This window comes from Alnus glutinosa, chromosome 5 (assembly GCF_958979055.1).
Source record: "Alnus glutinosa chromosome 5, dhAlnGlut1.1, whole genome shotgun sequence".
NCBI classification, from domain to species: Eukaryota; Viridiplantae; Streptophyta; class Magnoliopsida; order Fagales; family Betulaceae; genus Alnus; species Alnus glutinosa.
The window spans coordinates 9,858,331-9,880,131 of record NC_084890.1 but is presented as its reverse complement, the minus strand read 5'-3'; the positions used below and the strand labels follow the sequence as shown (position 1 = coordinate 9,880,131).

Here is a 21,801-nt window from a genome sequence, read left to right as displayed (position 1 = left end):
TTAAATTGTGTGATGTTTCCATGATAAGTATATTGTAGTTTTGCTAGACGTATTAGTATGCATAAGAGTCTCAATGGAAAAGAACTTATGTATATTTCTATTGGATGGTTGCATGATTTAAATGCCATTATTTTCTATAACGAATCTTCTACGTATAATTTTAGCTGCCTAGTATGTTTAAATGATTTCTAATAGTCAGTGTTTGCTGTATCAATTATGGGGATTTTCAAACAAAATTTTATAAAATTGGTAGCTGTTATAGTGTACGCATGACTAAAAAGGGAAAAGTTAGTTTTTTGCGAAAACTCAGTGAATAGTATACCGCTGAGGTCTTAGTGTATTCATTTATGTTAAGACGGTGGGCTCATAATTCCACCTATACGGATGTGACAAATCCCCACAACCGTATAGATGATGTTTCTTTGGCTGCAAGTACTCCGATCGTAGTTGATGGTGTTGTAGATGAGCACTTGGGATATTATGACCGAAGCTCGCCACGACGGTCATAATTGTGGGATTATGGGCGTCCTCTATTTTATAGGTTTTGTTTATGGTTTGTGATACATGTGTCACTTGTTATTGTATAAACCATATCTGTTGTGTAATTATATTGAGGAAAGACTTAATCTAATAGATGTTAATTAATGGTTCTTGTTGTAATTAATTTATGATAGATGTTTAAGATGTGATTTTCACTATTAGGTTTATGTTTTCCGCTGCATAGTAGATAGATGTTAAACTCTGATTTACCAGATACATATTATGGGGTATGTACCATATGTTGGCTTTGCGACATATCGTCGTGCCACTGTGAAGATCCGTTTATATTTTAAGAGATTAATATTTATGCAAATGTTTTGTATATGAAAAAAAAGGGTCATCACAATGTTGGTCACAGTATTCGCAGTTAATTAATGGCTTTGAGTGAACTGGTTGATTTTTTGTTTATTTTTCAAGGGATCACGATTTTTGCTTACGTTACCCAACCAAATTTTGGATTTTTTTTTTTTAAAAAAATAAAAATAAAAATTTCAACAATAAAAGAAAATCAGTTATCCGGTTAATAACCGGTTAACCGACAATTGATAAAAACCGCTACCGACCTACCAGTTGCGGTTGCAGTTGTTAAAATAGGAATGGCCGGAGACCCCGTTTGTGGTAGCGGTGTTGCGATAGCGGTTCTGAGCAAATAACCGCTACCGCAACCAGTTGTACACCTCTACTTTTGACCAATTCATAAATACTTTTTCTCCGTCTTTGCTTCCACTTTTCCTCTCCATATATCATAATTCCCCCATAAATTTCTACACTCAATTTACATGACAAGAGGATCCATGAACAATGCATGATCATGATCAGTTTAAGTGCACAGGAGTAATCAGCCAAATAGAAAGGTCTTTCTATTTTATTTTTGGCAAACAAATTTTCCAGGCATTGATATTAACTAAGAATTCGTCAATCTATTCCTATATATCTTTTTCCAGGAAAGAGAATGCATGCAGTACGTTATTAATTGATTTGACTTCGCCGTTTCCGCTAGCTGGGCTTTCCAAGATGTCTTAATTTCCTGGAAGAATCACAGTGTACCTTATTATTAACTACAGGGGAAAACCATATTTAGCTTTTAAATTTTTATTTATTTAGATTGAGTACTTAAGTTTTTAATTTGTGTAAAACTTAATTGAAGATCTTATTCTTAAAATTAGAAACTCAATAATTAAATTTAAATAAAATAAAAATTTAAGGAATAAACATAATTTTTTTCCTTAATTATATATACAAATCGAGGTTCGGAGACTTTCACTATAACAATGACTAACGTTGGGGGATTCCCTGGAGTTATTGCCAAGAAAAATCGACTTCATAGAAGACAAAGTCAAAGATGCAAAAATTCCACACTGATAACGCGTTTCTTCTTCTTCCTTCTCAGATGATGCATGCATACATAAGATGTTGATAAGGTTGTCTGATCTATTTCTAAAGCCTAAACATAAGTAGTACTCGGCGTCCCACCTACCTGGCCGGCCACCATGCACCGTCAAATGCAAGTTATCTTCTCTGTACTCATATTTTTTCTTCTCGCTGTCTTCTATGGAGTTGAAGCCAACAATAACGAAGTCACGGGAATAGGTGTTATCATTGATGTTAAAACCCGTATTGGAAAAGAAGAGAAAACAGCCATGGAAGTGGCAGCTCAAAACTACAACAATACTTCGAAGACCCACAAACTGCTTCTCTATTTCGGGGATGCCCTTAGAGTCGCTTCCGTCGGTAAGTTGTTTATTATAATTATCAGTTGCTCATTGTGAACTTCAAAATATTCGGATTTAGGAGGATATACGTAAGAGAACCTAGTTTTTGAACTTGCCTGCCCCAAAAGAAAAGGGGCTTTGATTCTTAAACAATATCATCACAACTCCTCACATGAGAATGGGCCCAGTGTATGGGGTCCACCCTCATGTGAGAGGTTATTATGTTGGTTTTGTAAAATTAACATTTTTCAAATAAAAGATAAAAAAATGTTAAAGGCCTTAAGAAAAATAAAATGAAAGGAGGCCACTTGGCATGCATGCTATAAGGGCTTTACATATAACATGTTTAAAACCCTAAAATATTTCAAGCTAAACCATGCATGTGCTGCTTTCTTTTTGTATTTCTTTTTCCTCTTCTTTTTCTTTCATTAATTACCCCTAATATTTTGCCTCTTAATCGGTTCTATTATTCTTTGTTTCTTTCATATTTACATGCATGTTATTTTTATCGTATACATGAGTTGATTTTAGTTGGTCGCTAGCTATTATGAGTTTCAACCACTTATCATAATTTTGCCGGATTCTATTGTTTCAAACTGTATCTTTGTTTAGAGTTTTGAAAATTGTTTTTTTTATTTATTATTATTTGAAAACAAAAATGCAATATAGAGTTGAGAAGTGTGTTTGGTAGGGTTCACATTTTTTTTTTTAAAAAAATAAAATAAAATAATGTGCCTTTGTGTTTCAAATAAACAATACTAATTAAACATGCAACACTTCTTCAAAAAAATAAAAAATAAACATGCAACACAGTTTACTAATTAAGCATAAAAGGCTGACTTTCTTACGGATAAAAAATTAAAAAAACTAGAGAGAGAGATTTGGCGCGGCCACCCCTATCCTTCATTGGAGGTGGCCCTGTGGCCACTGATCTCTAATTTTGTTGTTTTTAAAAGTAATAAATCAGCCTTTATATATTAAAAAATAAGGAAAAATTTTACTTAAGGATATCGAATTATCGGTCTATTTGACTTAAGAGTACTAAACTTCAAAACGTCTTAAATTAAGATATTTAATTTTCAAAACGTCTTAATATATAACAAGTACTTCATTAAAATTTATTATTAAATCCTGCAAAAATTTGATATGCTAGAAGCCCCATTGGTAGCCTTTTTAGACCTAAGCGAATTAATATATAAAGAAGCCAATGGGAAGGAAGGGTGGACGGTTGACTTGCTCTTTCGCTTTCTTTTGTCTTCTTCTTTTGCTCCAACAAGCAAACAATGCATTAACTCGTAGAATATTTTACTCAAAGACAAATCTTTTGTGGATTATTACATAAAATCAGATTTGGCTCCTCTGCTGTCGTGTCTATTTTTGCCGACATGGTTTCGGCTAATCTAGATTGTTAATGTAAATAATTTGAGAAGCAAGACCATTTACGTCCGGTTACAACAAATTTATTTATTTTTATTTTAGTTAAACAAAATTACTTCTTCTTCTTTTTTTTTTTGTATTTTAACTACCAATTTAAAAAAAAAAAATCAAAAAAATCAAAGTCTAACTCTCTATTTGAGCTATATATGTTTTTGCTATTTTATTTAAATATTCTTTTTGAAGAATTTCTTTATTCTTTTTTTAAGAGAAAAGAGAATGTTAGATTTTTTATTTATTTATTTTTTCAAATTTGATGAGGGAACAATGCCTATCAAATTTAATTGGTGAGCACTATAATAACTCATTAAATGTTTCAGCATTTTGTTGAGTCGAATGTAATTCATTTTGTTTCTTTTCAGCATTTTGGCTAGTCAAATGTGCCTTTTTTTAAAATACAAAGACGTTTTAAAATGTGAAGAAAATGTATGTTTTTAACTCAAAATACAAGAAGAGTATGCGTTTTTGAAAATGCAATATTTTAAATATCAAATCACAATATTACAAAATGCTGAAATACGTATTTAAAAATCATGTTTTTTGAAATTATTATTTTTTAAACCACACATTTTAAGCATAATTTGAACTGGGTGACGATAGTTTTAGGACAGCCCATGATGCTTATTACGACGTAGAAGTAGAATTAGAACGGTTTGTATTTTTCTAGGAAGTTTCTTATACAGATGCAGGAACCTGCCTGTTGTGGTTGTGGGTGTTTCTAAAGCGTCGGATTCTCATGGATGTTGTGTATTGATGTTACTGTAGTTTTATAAAGAAGACCACAAACTCCAAGTCAAAGGTACACGTACACATTACACCCTCTTACTCTTACTTCAACCTTACCTACTCAGAGAGAACCTTAATAACTTGGACGTTGGAATGTTCCCCATCGGTATTCCCGGGAGGAAAATATTCTTGTACAACAGTTGTGTACAATTTGTACACAACACAAGACACATGGGTGTGACTCATGTGGTAGGTTTCACTCATATGGGTCACACACATGTGTCTTGTGTTGTGCACCAATCACTTCTCATTCCTGGCAAGTCACCCCTATCTCTTTATTTTGCAAGTACCTTTGACCGGATTAGAGAGAAGCGGTCAACTGTATCAACAATATTCATTGTCATGCATGGTGTATGTACTATTTCTAAAATTAAAGGCTTAAAGAGTTAAGAATCTCAGTACTAAGTATCCATTAATAAATTATCAACTCGCTTACATTTTCATTTACCAACTTAATTGTTTTAGCATAACAATAAGAAAGTACTTAATTATATTAGTATTTTTTAATTCTAAAATGTACCAACAATCTACATTAATGGAATATTATTCTCTAAATTTTGGTGTGGCAGCTGAAGATTTGATTAGAGAGAAAAAGGTGAAAGTGATTATTGGCATGCACACATGGCAGGAAGCTGCCGTAGTAGCTGATGTTGGAGGGCAAGCTAATGTTCCGGTCATTTCGTTTGCAGCACCGGCCATCAACCCACCTCTAACGTCACTCCGTTGGCCTTTTTTGATACAAATGGCTAAAAATGATTCTGAACAAATTAAGTTGATTGCAGATATTGTTCAGCAGTACAATTGGCGAAAGGTCATAGCGATTTATGAAGATGATCAACCATATGGTGGTGATTCCGGCAAGTTAGCAATTCTATCTAAGGCTCTCCGAAATGTTGGTTCGGAAATTGATTACCGTTTGGTTCTCCCACCGCATTCTTTGGTGTCTGATCACCCGGAAAATGTTGTCCATGAAGAGCTGGTTCAGCTACTGAACAAAACAAAGTCTCGGGTTTTTATAGTTCTTCAGTCATCATTGGAGATGGCGACTCATTTGTTCAGAGAAGCTAAGCAGATGGGACTTGTAGGGAATGACTCAGCTTGGATTATTGCAGACAACATTGCAAATTTGCTGCACTCTGTTAATGACTCTGTCATATCCTCCATGGAAGGCGCGTTAGGAATCAAGACCAAGAACTATTCTGAGAATCACGATTTTTATGCACAGTTTCGGAAAAATTTCAAAACTAAATATCCGGAGGAAAATAACCTCGACCCTGGAATTTATGCCCTGCGAGCATACGACAGCATTGGAATTGTTACACGAGCGATAGAGAAAATGGCTGCTAACATTACCAATCCAAAGATGTTGTTAGAGAATATGTTATCAAGCCATTTCACTGGTTTAAGTGGAAAAATACATTTTGAAGCAGGCCAGCTCTCAGGCACTACTAATTTTACGATTATTAACGTTGTTGGGAACACTGGGAAGGGATACGAGGAAATAGACTTTTTGGCACCGGAGTCTGGGTTCTCGGTGAGCCCAAAACTTTGGCCAGGGAAATTAAACCGGACTCCGAAAGGTTGGGAAATGCCTACTCCTGCAAAGCCACTGAAAATTGGAGTCCCAGGAAGAACAACATTTGAAAAGTTTGTGAAGGTTGAGTATGGGGAGAACCCGGAACAGAACAAATACGATGGTTTTTGCATTCAAATTTTCTCGAAGGTGCTGGACCTCTTAGAGTATGATCTGCCTTACGAATTTGAGCCATATAATGGCACCTACACTGATCTGGTTTATCATGTCTATAATAAGGTAACAACTTTTTCTCCGCCATTTGTTATTGAGAAGTCCTTACTATATTCAATAAAAATCTGAGGTCCGCAACTCCTACCTGCGGTATGAAAACATAAGATATTCTCACGTTTTCCAACACACTCCCAAACGTGATACTTTTCATAATATTGTCTAACATGCAACACACTTTTTTTCCTTTTTTTTTTTTCTCTTTTATATGGATACAATAAATTGTTCTTATTAGAATTGTATACTTGTGATCATGTGGGTGGGAATATTACAATAAAAGACTTATGATGCTGTCATTGGCGACGTGACTATACTTGCCGACCGGTTGCAATACGCGGATTTTACACTGCCATTTGCTGAGTCAGGTTTGGGGATCATAATTGCAGTAAAACCTGAAGGTGGGTCACCATTGCCGTTTACCAAGCCTTTCACCAGGGGAATGTGGGTGGTGACTGGTGCCATCTTGATGTACACAATGATCATTGTTTGGCTCCTTGAGCGCCAATCCAATCCAGAATTTGGTGGCCCATGGAAGTATCAGATTAGCACTGCACTTTGGTTTACCTTCTCCTCTCTATTCTTTGCTCATAGTAAGTATGAAGAATCCTTTCGAAAATTTTGAGAATGCTTCTGAATCGAAGAAACATTGTTATAGTACTTACGATTTCATATTGCAGGGGAGAAAGTCCACAACAACTTAACGCGTACGGTTGTTGCAGTGTGGCTCTTTCTGGTGTTGATCCTAACCTCGAGCTACACTGCTAATCTGTCTTCCATGCTCACAGTGCCACAACTCCAACCAAATGTTACAGATATTGAGCGGTTACAGAAGCACAACTTGAAAGTTGGTTGCGATGGCGATTCATTCGTACAGAAATACATGCAGAATGTGCTTAACTTCAAGCCGAAGAATATCGTGAACGTCAGCCACGTAGACGATTTCCCAAAAGAATTCAAAAGCAACAATATAGCTGCTGCCTTCCTTGAACTCCCATATGAGAAAGTTTTCCTCAATAAGTATTGCAGGGGATTCACTGGCACCATACGTACCGACAGATTTGGAGGATTGGGCTTTGTGGGTAGCTTTTGTTTGTGCCTTTTTTCATGCATACGTTATTGTTTTGAGTTTTCCCCTTTCTGAAATCTTCTTTTGCTCCCCCCATTCAGGCCTTCCAGAAAGGCTCGCCATTCGTCAGGGATTTTTCTGAAGCCATTCTAAAGCTTTCAGAGACAGGAGAATTAAAGCAACTGCAAAATGAATGGTTGACTCCCTCACATGAGTGCTCACCCAACATAACTTCCAGCAAACGAGGAAGGTTGAGCTTCCACAGCTTCAAGGTTCTCTATCTACTTTCTTTTGGCACCTCTACCATTTGTCTTCTACTATCGGTAATAGATAACCGGCAACATCGAATTACCTATGATGAGAGAGTTTGGAAGATGGTTAGACTCGTAAGACACTTGAGCATCAACAATAATCCACAAAGAGCTCCAGCTTTGGCGGACACAGATGACAGCTTATGGAAGAAAGCAGCTAAACTAGTAAGATACTACTTTTATATCAACTACCAAAGAAGCGCTCCAACTCTGGCAGACACATCGCGTACGAATGAGACACATTAGATGTAAATGAATGCACTTTAGTTCAAATTTTTCTAGTATTATTTGAGTTTCATAATTAGAACATCTCAAGTAAAGCGAAATTCTCTTCTTAATATAATAGATATAATTTGAATTATTATTATTGTGAGTCTTAATATAAACATGTTTGTTTATGTATAAATATGTTTGCATAATGAATTTATATACATACAAACTCGAAATTCAAGCATCTAAGATTGAAATTAAATTATTTAATTAACAATAATTAATATAAATTTACAAAACAAAAAAAAAATCCTGATATTTACTTTATATAAAGAATGAATAAGTTAACTCAGCAATTCATGAATAAACTCGAGTTCGCTAAAAAAATAAATAAGCTAAAGCTTAAACAAATTATCTAACTTAATGGTAAACTGTTGGAAATAAAATTAAATGAATAAGCCTGAACATTTGCTCGGCTCGGCACGATTACAAACCTGCTTCTGACTACCTAGAGCACCTTCACACTTTAATTCGCCTGCCTGCAGAAACTGAAATGTTATGGATTCCTAATTGTTAAGGAGGATCACACATAAAGGCTTGGATTAAGATTTCCTGCATCACAGTAACTAAGATTTAAAGCTAGCTTGCAAATACCTTTCACAGTTAATGACAATCATCTAAAGGGTAGCAGCTTTCTCAAGTTCTCATTCAACCAAACATATTACATTCTACAAATCGTCAGAATTATAAAATGATTCCTCTGGGTGCAAGTTAACTGTCAATAAGATACACACGCATGCATACACAGAGTAAAAGGCATGCAAAGATTCCTTAAATCAATCCCGGCTGCTGCTTTCATCAGTTAAATTCGAAATGATTCCTAGTGTTAGACAACAAATAAATCTAGAAACTCATCAGTTTCTTCCTCTATGAATCAAAACTAGCTCCAGCAGAGAACTTTAATAAATAAATGGCTTCTAGTTGTATACTTCTGGTCCATACCGACTTTCTGAAATCCAAATTTCTTACTCTGGGCACACCCCTAGGCTACCGGTAGCCTCTTCCTCTTCCACGTCCACCCCACCCTCTCCCTCTGCCTCTAGTCCCACTTCTCCCACCATGAGACAAATCTTCCAATGCTCTATTAACCAGTTGGTTTTGCAAACCACCAGCTCCACGGCCCTTTTTAGCTGGCACGTTGCCGGATCCATTAGCAGTAGTAGCAGGTCGTTTCCCTCTGCACACAATTCACACAAGATATAATCGTGTCCACGATAAAGTTCCCATTTTATTAGCATGAAATCTTGCAGAAAAGTAATGCTAGTGTAAGAGGAAGTGCGTGAATGGAACTCTAATGCTGTGAATCACCCTTCACTATTGCCACAACCATGGGAAAAAAATGTATCATCCAACAGACATAGCCGGAGATTGTGAAAGCTAGAAACCATATATCGAAAGGAGCAACCAAAATGCATTAAAACACAATTTGATTGAGAGAGAGAGAGAGAGAGAGAGAAGTGGGGCCGTGGGGGAAGAAGAAAACAGGAAGATCTCTCTTACCCAGTTGTAGCTGCGGTGGTGGGAACAGAAGGTTTTGTTGCTTCTTTCCAAGATAGGTTGACACTTTTATCTCCAATAAACGAGGGTGTTTTTGAATGTAATGGCTGGATATAGAAAATATCAGTTTTTACAGTAAATAAATAAACGACCATATATATAGACACAAAATCTTTGTTCCTTTGTACCTTTGTCATTGCCAAAATGTTATTACACGTCCGCAACCCAGTGGTTGTATTCTGCTTTTGAGTTTTCTGCACATTATATGAAAAATATGTAAGATAAATGGTGACAGAAAAGCTCCACCATGACCAGGATCTCCTGAGAACAAACTCACAATGCTATTCTTTGCTTCATCAGATTTAGCAGCTGCCATAGCTTTGTTGTGCTCAGCCATTCCTTGAGTTAATTTCTTCATGGTAGCCCTAGTTAACTCCTCAACATTACTCAACCTGCAAAATCAATTGTAAGAAAATTATACACAGAAAAAGTTCCAACTGTAAAAGTAAACCATATATTATACTGCCCACCAGAAATACAGGTATCGCTCTTCCAACCTTGCTCCAAATTTAAATGTGAATCAAGGCTTAAGTAGTAACTAACAGTTCAGAAATTTTTGGAAGCCTTAAGTAACCAATTATATAAAATGCTCATTGAATCAATCTTATGACAGATAAATTTGGTTCCCTAATTTCTTCAGCAAAATTGTAGAAATCCAAAACCAGTTAATGATTTTATCAGATTGCTGAAACATTAAACCCCATATTAGGCCGCAACGATACATTACAATCTCCAAAGAACAGAGAACAGAAAATAAAAATAAAAAAGGAAAGGGCCTTCAGTTCAGAAATTTTATGTCCCCCCACGCGTAACACACAATAAACCCTCCAAAGAAAAGAACAAAATAAGGACAAACATTTCTTTTGGGATTTTCGAAAATACATGAAATTCCAATTTGGTCATTGAAGTAAGTTGCAATCAAGTTCTCAAATGATTTTAAAAATCAAAATCAGGTCTTTTAAGTAGGACATGATGGAAAGTGTTAATAAAGCAATTTTGGGTTAAAGAAGGGAGAGATAAACAAAGAGAGAAAGAGATAAAAGTTTCTTTTAGTTTTAATTAATAAATGAGAAAATTACAATTTAGCCTCCCAAACTGCCAGGCGTTTTGCAAGTAACTCCACGAATTACCAACGCTTGGACTCTGGCTTTCCAAACTACCAAAACGTTTCAAAAATACCCATTTTGTTGAAATATGCCTATAATACCCCGGCCCTAGGGAGGTGGCTCACGGTGGCGCCGGCCACCCCCCAAACACCCATTAAAATTGTTTTTTTTTTTTTTTAGTATTATTATTTGTAAATTTATTTTGAGTATTTTTTTAATTGAAAAATGACACATGGCAAGGGTATTATAGACATATTTCGACAAAATTGAACTTTTTGAAACGTTTTGGTGCTTTAGGGGGCTAGAGTCTAAACATTGATAGTTCGTGGGGCTACTTGCAAAACGCTTGGTAGTTTGGGGGGCTAAAATGTAATTTTCCCTTAATAAATATAAGTAAAATGCCACAAAATATCATATGAACAAAGGGTTGTAACATCATTGCTTTTCTTCAGTGAGGCAACCATCTAAATTTTTTAGTGCACTTCATTTAGCAACATCAGCTGCCACATAAGAAATTAACATATAAAATAAATAAATAAATAAAAAATCATTGCTTTCTATTAGTGAGACCGATGGCCGGAAGTACTTAACTGTGATTTTATTACAACTTTTAAAGTTTATGCACCAAATTTGAACTTTGTAAAACAGGAATTTGTCAATACATAACAATATGAAGAATCAATTTTTCATTAAAAAAAAAATTATATATATATATATGGAAAAAATGAAATAAAAAATAATCAATTGCCTTTCAGTGAAGTCCTTATAAAGCTCTGAGAAATCCTCCCCAAGCCTATCTGATGGTTGGCCGGTCACTATCTTGTAACCACATAGACTGTTTGTTGCATTAGGAACCTACAGAACAACAAAAATTAGATAAGGTATTGTGCAGTAGAGACACACAGATGATTGTTCGGAGAAACCAATCATTTGAAACCTGTTAGAAGATATGAAGGGCTAGAATATATGGAAAGTATAATATACTTTCCATATATTCCATATTTGATTGATATTGTAATATTCTACATTGATGGTGTGTTGTAATCAAATTATGGGGATTTAATTACTATATTTGATGAGAATTTGATTACCATATTTGTATTTACTTTACACCCTATAAATAGGGACCTCTGTATTGTAAACAATTAAGTAATAAAGAAGCACAATGTAGTCTATTATAAGCTTCCGCTTTCTCTCTTCCTCTCTCTCTTTCTTTCTCTTTCTTACATAAAATTCTCTTGTCTTTATTCTATTAGGCCTCGTTTGGTTTGCGGATTAGACCCATGGAAAGGAATAACTATTCCTACGGAATAGCTATTCTTTTGTTTGGTTGTATATTATTTAAGGGAATAGTTATTCCCACGGAATAGCTATTCTCTTACGAAGAGGAATAAGTATTCCACTCAAAAAGGAGTGGAATACCTATTCCTTTCCTATGGGAATAAATTAAATTTGTCTTTTGCCCAAAAACCCCAACCTTCTCAACACCCAAGTCTCTTATCCCTCTCTCTCTCTCTGTTTCTCAACTCATGGTGTGTTTTGATACGAAATTTTGACAATAAAATATAATTCTGATTCTACTTTTTTCAGAAATAAATCATATTTTATTCAACTTTTTAAAAAACAAATTATATTTTATTCAACTTTTTATAAACAAATCATATTTTATTCAATTTTTTCTAAAAAGTCAAATTCCAAAATTCGCAAACAAAATAAGAATTTAATTCTGATTTCAAAAATTCATCACTCAAGTGCACCATCAATATCTTTCTCCATCTCTGCAATTATATTCTCATCCCCCTCTCTCTGTTTCTCAACCCAACTTAATTTGTTGTGGGGTAGTCTTTCTTCTTCTTCTTTTATTTTTTTTTTATTTTTTTTTTCTCCTCTTATGATTTAGCCTACAGAATGCACTTAGACGTAGCAAAACGAGTACCTCTTAATATCAGTGGGACTCCAATTGCCTTGCGGAGGTTTAAGAAAAACTTTGTAAGCAAAGAACGAATGTTTGTTACTGAAAAACAAATAAAAAATAATAAAATAAAAAAGGCTTTGTAGATGATTTATTTTTTTATGATGATTATGTTTTTTTTTTTTTTTTTTTTTTTTTTTTTTTTTTTCTCTTATAAATCATTTTACTTTGTAAGCAAAGAATGAATGTTTGTTGCTGGAAAACAAATAAAAAAGAATAAAATAAAAAGGGCTTTGCAGATGATCTATTTTTTTATTTTTTTATGATGGTGATATGATGATTACGTGTGTGTGTGTGTGTTTTTTTTTTTTCCTTATAAATCATTTTGTAGCGTAATTGTATATGAAAAAAAAAAACAAAAAAGGTCATAGTATGATTGTTTATGTTTCTTAAATAAAGAAAAAAAAATGTCCTCAAGAATATAAATTATATTTGTATTATAAGGGTATTTTAGAAAATTTGATTATAATATGATTCTATTCACCAATGTATTGCACTGTACCAAACAAAAGAATACATATGCAATGTTCTATTCCACTGTTACAACCAAACAAAAGAATAGGAATAGTTATTCCATTCTACCTTCATCTATTCCCATGAATAGTTATTCCTTTTCCTAATGGAATAGACATTCTGCAAACCAAACGAGGCCTTATTCTACTATTTGTCTTTAAGTTTTCCATCCTATCATATTTTCTTTCAAAACCAACCACCTTGTGAGCTAGCTAGATGATGAAATGTGTACAACAAGCACTCAACATAAGTGAAGTTCGTCTCTTCTCCAGTCTTCTTCCTAGGCATGTATTTCTGAGAAAGAAAAAGAAACATGTTATGAGATCGAGACACAAATTATTTACACCGTTTTGAAGAAAAAAAACACATTTTTTGTACTTCAAGCAAGGTTTGAATACTTTATACTCTTAAGAAATAGTATTCAAGCAGGGAAAAACAAAAGAAACTCTGATGTATATGTACAATGTCAATCCTGTTACTGAAGGCGGACTTGAAATGTACAGTAATTTAACAATTCTAAATACATGGGTTCATATTTGTTCCGTCATTTAGAAGAGTGTGTACCTTTAATAGCTGAACAACATTAGGAAGAATCTGTCGGGAATCCTGTGGTGTTGTGTAAGGAGAAATTTCTGCAAGGGCTTTCAGCAGATCCAGCTTTCGCTCCTCAGGAAGCTGGCACAAATAAATATCAGTAGAGTTAATTTCTTGCAAGATGCCTTGCCTTTTGATTATAACGTAATTGAGTAACGAGAAACTCTCTTCCTACAGTGGAAACCTTCTAAAGCTAGAGGGAACTTTCCAGACCAATTTTTCTTTTCCACAAAATACTTCAGATAATTACACTGAAATGACAGAGAAATGAAACATCATCCAATAAGAAAAGCTCCTATAATATCTGCATCTGCGAGTTACAAAAAAAATTGCGATGCATTTTGTGTGGGTGTATTAATTAGTGACTTATATGTTACTTCTTTGAAAAGTTGAAATCCTTGTTATTGGTTTGAAATCAATTCTCATTACATTGCCAACAAGCTTTCTCCACTATCATTAATGTATTCGCAAGATTCATATTCTTATATTATTTCCCCTTTTTTCCTATTTCTTATTTCCCATTTTCACACTGGTGAACACAAATGGAAGAATGAGCAGCAAAATGCTGTGACATAAGATACAAATAAATAACTAAGAAAGTGTACAGTAATTTGGGAATAGGAGGAATCAACTTTAAAGTCTAAAAGTGGCTTAAATAAGAAACTTATTTTTTAGAGTTTCGTGTTGACATTGGAATTGGTTCACTTTTTTTTTTTAAAAAAAAAAAAAAAAAAAAAGAAAAAAGAAAAAAGAAAAAGCAACAACAACAACAAAACATTCATGTAACCAAAATAAATCAAAACGTTGTTCAGCTATTGACATAATATGTTAAGAAAGACAAATGGGACCAATATTGAACAAGGAAATGAAAAGAGAATTAATTCTCGTGTATTATTCTGTATCATTGTTCTCTGTTTTATATTACAGCCAAGGGAACAAAATCCCATGATCTATGGACTAAGAAAGGAAAATACAACTCAAATGTAAAAGCTGCTAATGACGTACAGGTGTGTATCTATATACATGGAAACTAATAAAAAAAAGAATAAATCATAGAAAATCAAGGGATCAATCGTAGGCAATCAAGGGATCAAATCATGGAATTAATTCATATCTCAATACTCCCCCTCAAGTTGGAGCATGAAGATCCGTAATGCCCAACTTGCTAAGGAAGCGATGAAAGTTGTCACGGCCCAAAGCTTTAGTCAAAATGTCGGCAAGCTGATGACTAGAGGGGACGTAAGCTGTAGAAATGATCTTAGCACGGAGTTTGTCACGGATAAGGTGGCAGTCAATGTCAATATGCTTCGTTCGTTCGTGAAAAACGGGGTTGGCAGCAATGTGAAGAGCTGCTTGATTATCGCAATAAAGTTTCATGGGTTGAGAATGAGAAACCCCGAGAGCCTGAAGAAGCTTTTTGAGCCAGAGGAGTTCACAAGTAGTTGCTGCCATTGCTCGGTATTCAGCTTCAGCGGACTCGCGGGAAACTGTGGTTTGCTTCTTGGTTCTCCATGAGAGAGGACTATTGCCGAGTGTAGTAAAATAGCCAGTGGTGGAGCGACGAGTAATGGGGCAACTCGCCCAATCAGAGTCTGAATAACCATAGACTTGGAGATCACAATCAGAAGAGAAAAAAATACCTTTGTCAGGAGATGATTTGATATAACGGAGAACTCTGATGGCAGCATCGTAATGGGGCTGGCGGGGTTGATGCATAAATTGACTCAAAAGGTTGACGGAATACACAATGTCTGGCCTAGTAATAGTGAGATAAATCAAACGGCCCACAAGGCGCCGATAAGAACTAGGATCAAGTAGGAGAGTACCTTCTTCATTGGTGAGCTTGAGGTTTTGTTCCATTGGAAAAGAAGCTGGCCGAGCACCAAGATGACCACTGTCGCTGAGAATATCCAGGGCATATTTTCATTGATTAAGGAAGATACCAGATGGAGAACGAGCAACTTCTAGGCCCAAAAAAATATTTTAAAGTGCCAAGGTCTTTGATCCGAAACTGTTGAGCTAAGAAGACTTTGAGTTTGTTAATAGAATCCAGATTGTTACCAGCCACCAAGATGTCATCAACGTAGACAAGAACAACTGTGAAGGAAGAGCCTTGTGACCGAGTGAATAGAGAGTGATCTACTTGAGATTGTTGAAAACCAGCAGCAATGAGGACAGAAGAAAATTTGGAGAACCAATTCCGAGAGGCTTGTTTGAGGCCATAAAGTGACTTGTTGAGACGGCAAACTCGAGTCTCCCCCTTTTCGCAAAAACCGGGTGGAAGAGTCATGTAGACTTCTTCATCAAGGTCTCCATGCAAGAAAGCATTATGAACATCAAGCTGATGGAGAGACCAGTGGCAGGCTGCAGCCACGACAAGAACACAACGAACGGTAACAAGCTTGGCAACAGGTGCAAAGGTATCGTGGTAATCAAGACCTTCAATTTGAGTGTAGCCTTTAGCAACAAGGCAAGCTTTGTACCTTTCAATGGTGCCGTCTGCTCGAAGCTTCGTTTTAAAGACCCATTTACAGCCGATTGGTCGTTTGTCAGAAGGTAACACTTGAAGTGTCCAAGTGTGATTGGCCTCCAAGGCTTGAATTTTAGAAGCCATAGCATCCTGCCAATGAGAATGTTGGACTGCTTGAGCATAATTGGTGGGATCTTTATGGTGAGACAATGCAGATAAAAAAACCAAGTGTTTGGGGTTAAAACGATCATATGAAAGAAAATGGGAGAGAGAATGTACCATACTTGCCGAGGACTGATCCAGGGAAGTCATGATGGACTTGGTAGGTAGAGGTGCACAAATAAAATCCTTGAGATAGGTGGGTCGGGAGATGGTACGTGTAGGCCGAGTGATAATGGGTGGTGGTGGTGGTATGGGTGAAGGTGGCGAAGGTGCAGGAGGCGTAGAAGGACGAGATGATGCAGTGGGGTTGGCGGGACTAGGGGCAGGGATGGATGGTGGAGGAGTTGGAGTAGATGGGTTAGGAAGGGAAAGATCGAGGAGGGATAGGGTATAACCGATGCAGTTGGAGGAAGAGAATGATGTTGGAATGGAAAAACATTCTCAAAAAAAGTGACATCCCGAGATACGATGATTTTCTTTGTAGTTAGATCATATACTCTATATGCTTTATGACCAAACGGGTAACCAAGAAAGATACATTTTAAGGCACGGGGTGAGAATTTGTCGCGAGATGAACGAAAAGTTTGCACATAGCAAAGGCAGCCAAATACTCGAAGATGATGATATTCGGGAGGATTATTGAAAAGGAGTTCATGGGGTGATTTATTTCCAAGACTAGGAGAGGTGGTTCTATTGATGAGATATGTGGCAGTCAAAATAAACTCACCCCAAAAGGAGATGGGAAGATGAGCTTGGAAGCATAAACACCGTGCAACATTGAGTAGGTGTCGATGCTTATGCTCTGCAACTCCATTTTGTTGGGGGTTTCCACACAAGTACGCTCATGGATGATACCATTGTCATGAAAGAATTGTTGGATCCGATGTGATAGAAATTCTTGCCCATTGTCAGTGCGGATGTGCTGAACAGAGCAAGCAAATTGGTTTTTGATGAGAAGGCAAAAATGTTTTAAGCAAGAATAAGTTTCAGATTTTAAACGCATAAGATATACCCAAGTGTTGCGTGAATAATCATCAACTATAGTCAAAAAATAATGAGCACCTGTGTGTGAAGGGGTAGGGTAACCTCCCCAAATGTCACAATAAATTCGAGAAAAAATGGCATTGCTTTTATTGTGATTCAATGAAAAAGGAAGACGAGTATGTTTAGCTCATTGGCATACATCACAGTGAAAACAAGAATTAGGAATGGAAATGACTTTATTCATGCCGGATGGAGATGGATGACCAAGACGTTGGTGCCACTAAGAGAAGTCAAGGTTTTGTTGGGAATACATGGCGGATGGAGTTGCAGGGAAAGGTGGTGGTGCGGTTGCCTTGTAGTAGTATAGCCCATCACGAAGTTCACCCATTCCAATCAGCTTCCTCGTGGCTAGGTCCTGGAGTATTACCTTATCAAAAACAGGTATGATGTGTTTGTTCAAATAGGTGAGGAACTTGCTGCTTGAAGCACCCCCTCTGTGTGGTTAATTAGAGGCATAGTGTTGTCAGACAAACATATAATGAGTGGTTTAAAGGAAAAAGGCAACATCTACACAATTCTTACCACAACAAATGGAAGAGCCATGTACAGGCATGATATCAACCTGTCAATATGGTCCGCATCTAAAACCTGCATTTTGAAGTCATACTTAACAGAGGATCCATAGAATCATAGTGCGAAGGATATTATTTACCAAGGCTAGACAATCTTTTTAAAAGGAAGAAGATACAGACATTATACAAAACTGCGATAACCAAGGACACTATAGATTCCCCAATATGATTACTACAAAGTGTTAAAAGTATATATATATATATATATGTAAGAGAAATATCATTAAAAACGCAAAGCGCAGTCAAGTATACAGGGAGTATACAAGAATAGCGTCTAAGACGAAGAAGAAAAAAGAACAAGAATCATGAAAACTAATCACTAAGGAAGTTAGGAACACAGCAATCCAAGTATACAAAGAACAAAAAAAGAAAGTTTTGAGCTCCTCAAACGTAATTTCTTTGTCCTCGAAGTTTCTATCATTTTGTTCCCTCCACAAGCACCACATAAGGCAAGAATGAACCATCTTCCACACAACAGCACTCCGAGGGCAGCCACCCCTCCACCAACAAGCAAATAAATCCGCAAAGGCAATTACTAAGTCTCCAAGATGCAGGGTAAAACTTGCAACGGGCACAACACAAGCCAGTCTTCTTACCTTATCTCTTATAAAACTTAAAACTTTTTCACGAATAATTTCATCTGTACTCGGTTCATCAACACTCCCAATGTGCTTAAATAAGGCTGTCAAAGAAGCTGCATCAACAAGAAGATTTAAGTCCACCAAGAATGAAAACTAAAAATATGCATGCTATAAAAGTAACACCGAACAGGCAAAATGATGGATGTATTGCATTAAAAGGACAGTATGAAATTTTCATGCAATTACAACAGTAAGAAGCAATGAGCCACATGCATGTTAGTTCAATACAAATCTATCAATTCCAGTGTTTAGTGTACATATTTTACTGCAGTCTTTGTTCACTACATAAACAAACTTCTGCCCACAAAATTCTCTCCCAAAATTACATGGTTCTTCCCATAAAAAACTTCACATGTGACTTTCCTAATGGGGTGCATTGATGCATGTCTCATATTTCAAGATATCTTCATTCTTGTAAAATAAATTTCACAATCATGTAGAACGAACTTTGAGGTAAAATCAAAAAAATAAACATACAATATAATGTAATATATATGAACTGTTTTCTGGTTCAAACAAAACTCAAGTTGGAAATCGAGAAAGCCACCATGCCCCATCAATTATAAATTAACTTTTACCATTTCGTTACCAATGACTTTATTGCGAAACACTATGTCCTTTTCTGTTGCAAAACTAACTCAAATTAGAAAATTGAGATACCATCCTAGCCCCAGTAATATTATATTAGCTTTAAGCAATTTGTTATTTGTGACCATTTACAATCCACTAGTTGATTGTATTATTTACGAATCCCATGGTATTTTGAGTTTATATCAAATGTTGTAAACTCGTCCATTCATACATCTTCACATCTACATTCATACCAAATCCATTGAGAATTACTATAGAAGATCTGACTCTTACTGCACTAATGTTGAATAGAAAAAAATACTTTAAACCCATTTCTTGCAAATAATTTTTTTTTTTTTTTTTTATAAGTAATTGCAATTTATAAAAATAGCGCAGAGGGGCGCAACTCTTATACACGGGAAGTATACAAGAGAACCCCTAAAAGGGCCGAACAGAGAATAATTTTAAAAAGTCTACATAATTAAAAACCCTCAAACTATGATGGGACGCTATCCAAATATATAACGTATTGAGCAACCGCTTCCGAAGCTCCACCGTAGATGTCTCTATATCTTCAAATAGCCGTGCATTCCGCTCCCTCCAAATACACCACAATAAGCACAAAGGAGCTAACCGCCAAGCTTCTTTAGCACGACCACAACCAATCGCCGTCCCTAACTATTCAACAACTCCAACACCGTTCGTGGCATAACCCACTCTACCCCAAATAAAATAAGAATGTAACTCCAAAGATCTCGGGCGATTTCGCAGTGAAGCAACAAATGATCAATAGACTCCTCACTCTTCTTACACAAGCAACACCACTCAATCACTATAACATTCCTCTTACACAAGTTATAATGTGTCAATATTTTGCTCAAAGCAGCTGACCAAACGAAGAAAGCCACTATTGTTGGAGCCTTAACACGCCATATATTCTTCCAGGGAAAAGAAGGAAAAGGTAGGCCATCTTTCCTAATAAGCTCTTCATAGAAGGATCTCACCTCAAATAAACCTTTTTTAGAGGGATTCCACACTAACCTGTCACCCTCTCCATGTCGAGCCGAAATAGAGTAAAATCGATCGAAGAAAGAAATGACCAAATCCATCTCCCAATCTTGGATTTGTCGCATAAAAAGAACATTCCACTGAATTACACCATTATGGACAACCAAATTATCCGCTACCATCGCATCTTTATTCCTCACTATACTAAAAAGAACTAGAAAACATTGCTTCAATGATCTATCCCCAAACCACCGATCATGCCAAAAACTAATATTTGCTCCATTCCCCACTTCAAAATGAACAAAATTGTGAAACTTCTCCCACCCCCTCCTAATATGCTTCCATATGTAAACTATACCAATGTCATCTCAACATGTCTAGATACATTTGAATGTGAAGACTCCTCTCTAGTGCAGAATACTAGTCAGCTTCCAACTACTTCAACAAACACGGATACATGACTCCTAGCTAATAGATAATACCTTTAGATAGGATTCTATAAATTCAAATATAGAGATATTTGAATTCTGTTTTCAATTCAAATATCTAGATAAGTTTTAGGTTTGTAATTCAAACTCTAGATAGATTGTAACTGATCCGGAGATCATGTAATCTCTTCCTCTATATATACTTTACTAAACATCAATATAAAGTATTGAACTTCAAATTCTATTATGGTATCAGAGCTCTAAATTGCTCACGCAGATTGTTTTTTCGATCTCTTCTACTTTTCTTTTTCCGCTTCTATCATTTTCTCAATAGCGTCCAGCTCTGCTGTCCCATTCATTCCGCCTAATATTGGCCAACTTATGACCTTCAAATTAGAAGGACCTAACTACATCACGTGGTCCAACCAAGTTATCCCTATTTTGAAGACCAACGACTTGATGGGTTTCGTGGATGGTTCTGAACCGTGCCCTCTCAAGTACGTTCTGGATGACCAGGGGATAGCTACTGCTACTCTGAATCCAGCATTCCTGCTTTGGAATAAGAAAAACCAATTTGTTCTTTCTTGGCTTAATGCCACTATCACAGAGAAGGTAATGTCAACTACCTTTGGTGTCACCAGCGCTCAACAAGTCGGGGATTCCCTCTCCAGCCACTTTGCCTCCCATTCCAAGACCCGGATTTCTCATCTTCAGCGCCAGCTCCAGAGTCTGCATCAAGGTTCCAAAGGGTGTAATGATTATATTGAAACTGCTAAGCAGTTTTCTGCTCAGCTTGCTGCAGTTGGTCAACCCGTTACTGAAAATGCTCTTATTGGTTATGTAATTGGTGGACTTCACCCTTCCTTTAATCCTGTTGGCACATCCTTGTATGTGGCTTCCCGGTACAAATCCCTTACATTCATTGAGTTTCAGGATGAATTGCTCTCTTATGAGCTTCTATTGGATAGTCAAACAGCTTCAAATACTGCAGACAGTCATCAGTTTGCCATGTTCTCCTCCAAGCCCAATGCCTACACTCCAAATCGTAAGTCTAAACCCTCCGTTCCAAATAGAAGTGGACTTGTAAGAGGCACCCAAAGGCAAACCCAGGTAAGTCATAGGCAAAGATGCAACCCGACATCCAAGAAGATGAACCAACCTTTCGACATCCTCTACTTCACCAATTGGAACAAATTCTGATTTTCCTAAGTTAATTCTCAAACCAGAAGCTGCCTCAAAGC

General features: G+C 36.2%; 2 protein-coding genes across 2 annotated transcripts; one reads left to right on the top strand and one right to left on the bottom strand.

Moving 5' to 3' along the window:
* Positions 1-1,958: 1,958 nt before the first annotated feature.
* Positions 1,959-7,955, top strand: LOC133867918 (glutamate receptor 2.9-like). Its single transcript, XM_062304703.1, has 5 exons — positions 1,959-2,271; positions 5,042-6,285; positions 6,557-6,866; positions 6,954-7,351; positions 7,444-7,955. Exons 1-5 carry the CDS (start codon positions 2,031-2,033, stop codon positions 7,897-7,899), a joined length of 2,649 nt encoding a protein of 882 aa, XP_062160687.1. The 5' UTR covers positions 1,959-2,030; the 3' UTR covers positions 7,900-7,955.
* Positions 7,956-8,518: 563 nt separating this feature from the next.
* On the bottom strand, positions 8,519-20,181 carry LOC133868936 (apoptosis inhibitor 5-like protein API5). The gene is given in 12 exon segments (XM_062305930.1): positions 8,519-9,100; positions 9,424-9,527; positions 9,609-9,674; positions 9,758-9,872; positions 11,335-11,441; positions 13,272-13,286; positions 13,288-13,365; positions 13,636-13,746; positions 17,709-17,775; positions 17,904-17,929; positions 18,510-18,607; positions 20,166-20,181. Coding segments are annotated over 12 exon segments (993 nt in total). The 3' UTR covers positions 8,519-8,910.
* Positions 20,182-21,801: the final 1,620 nt, after the last annotated feature.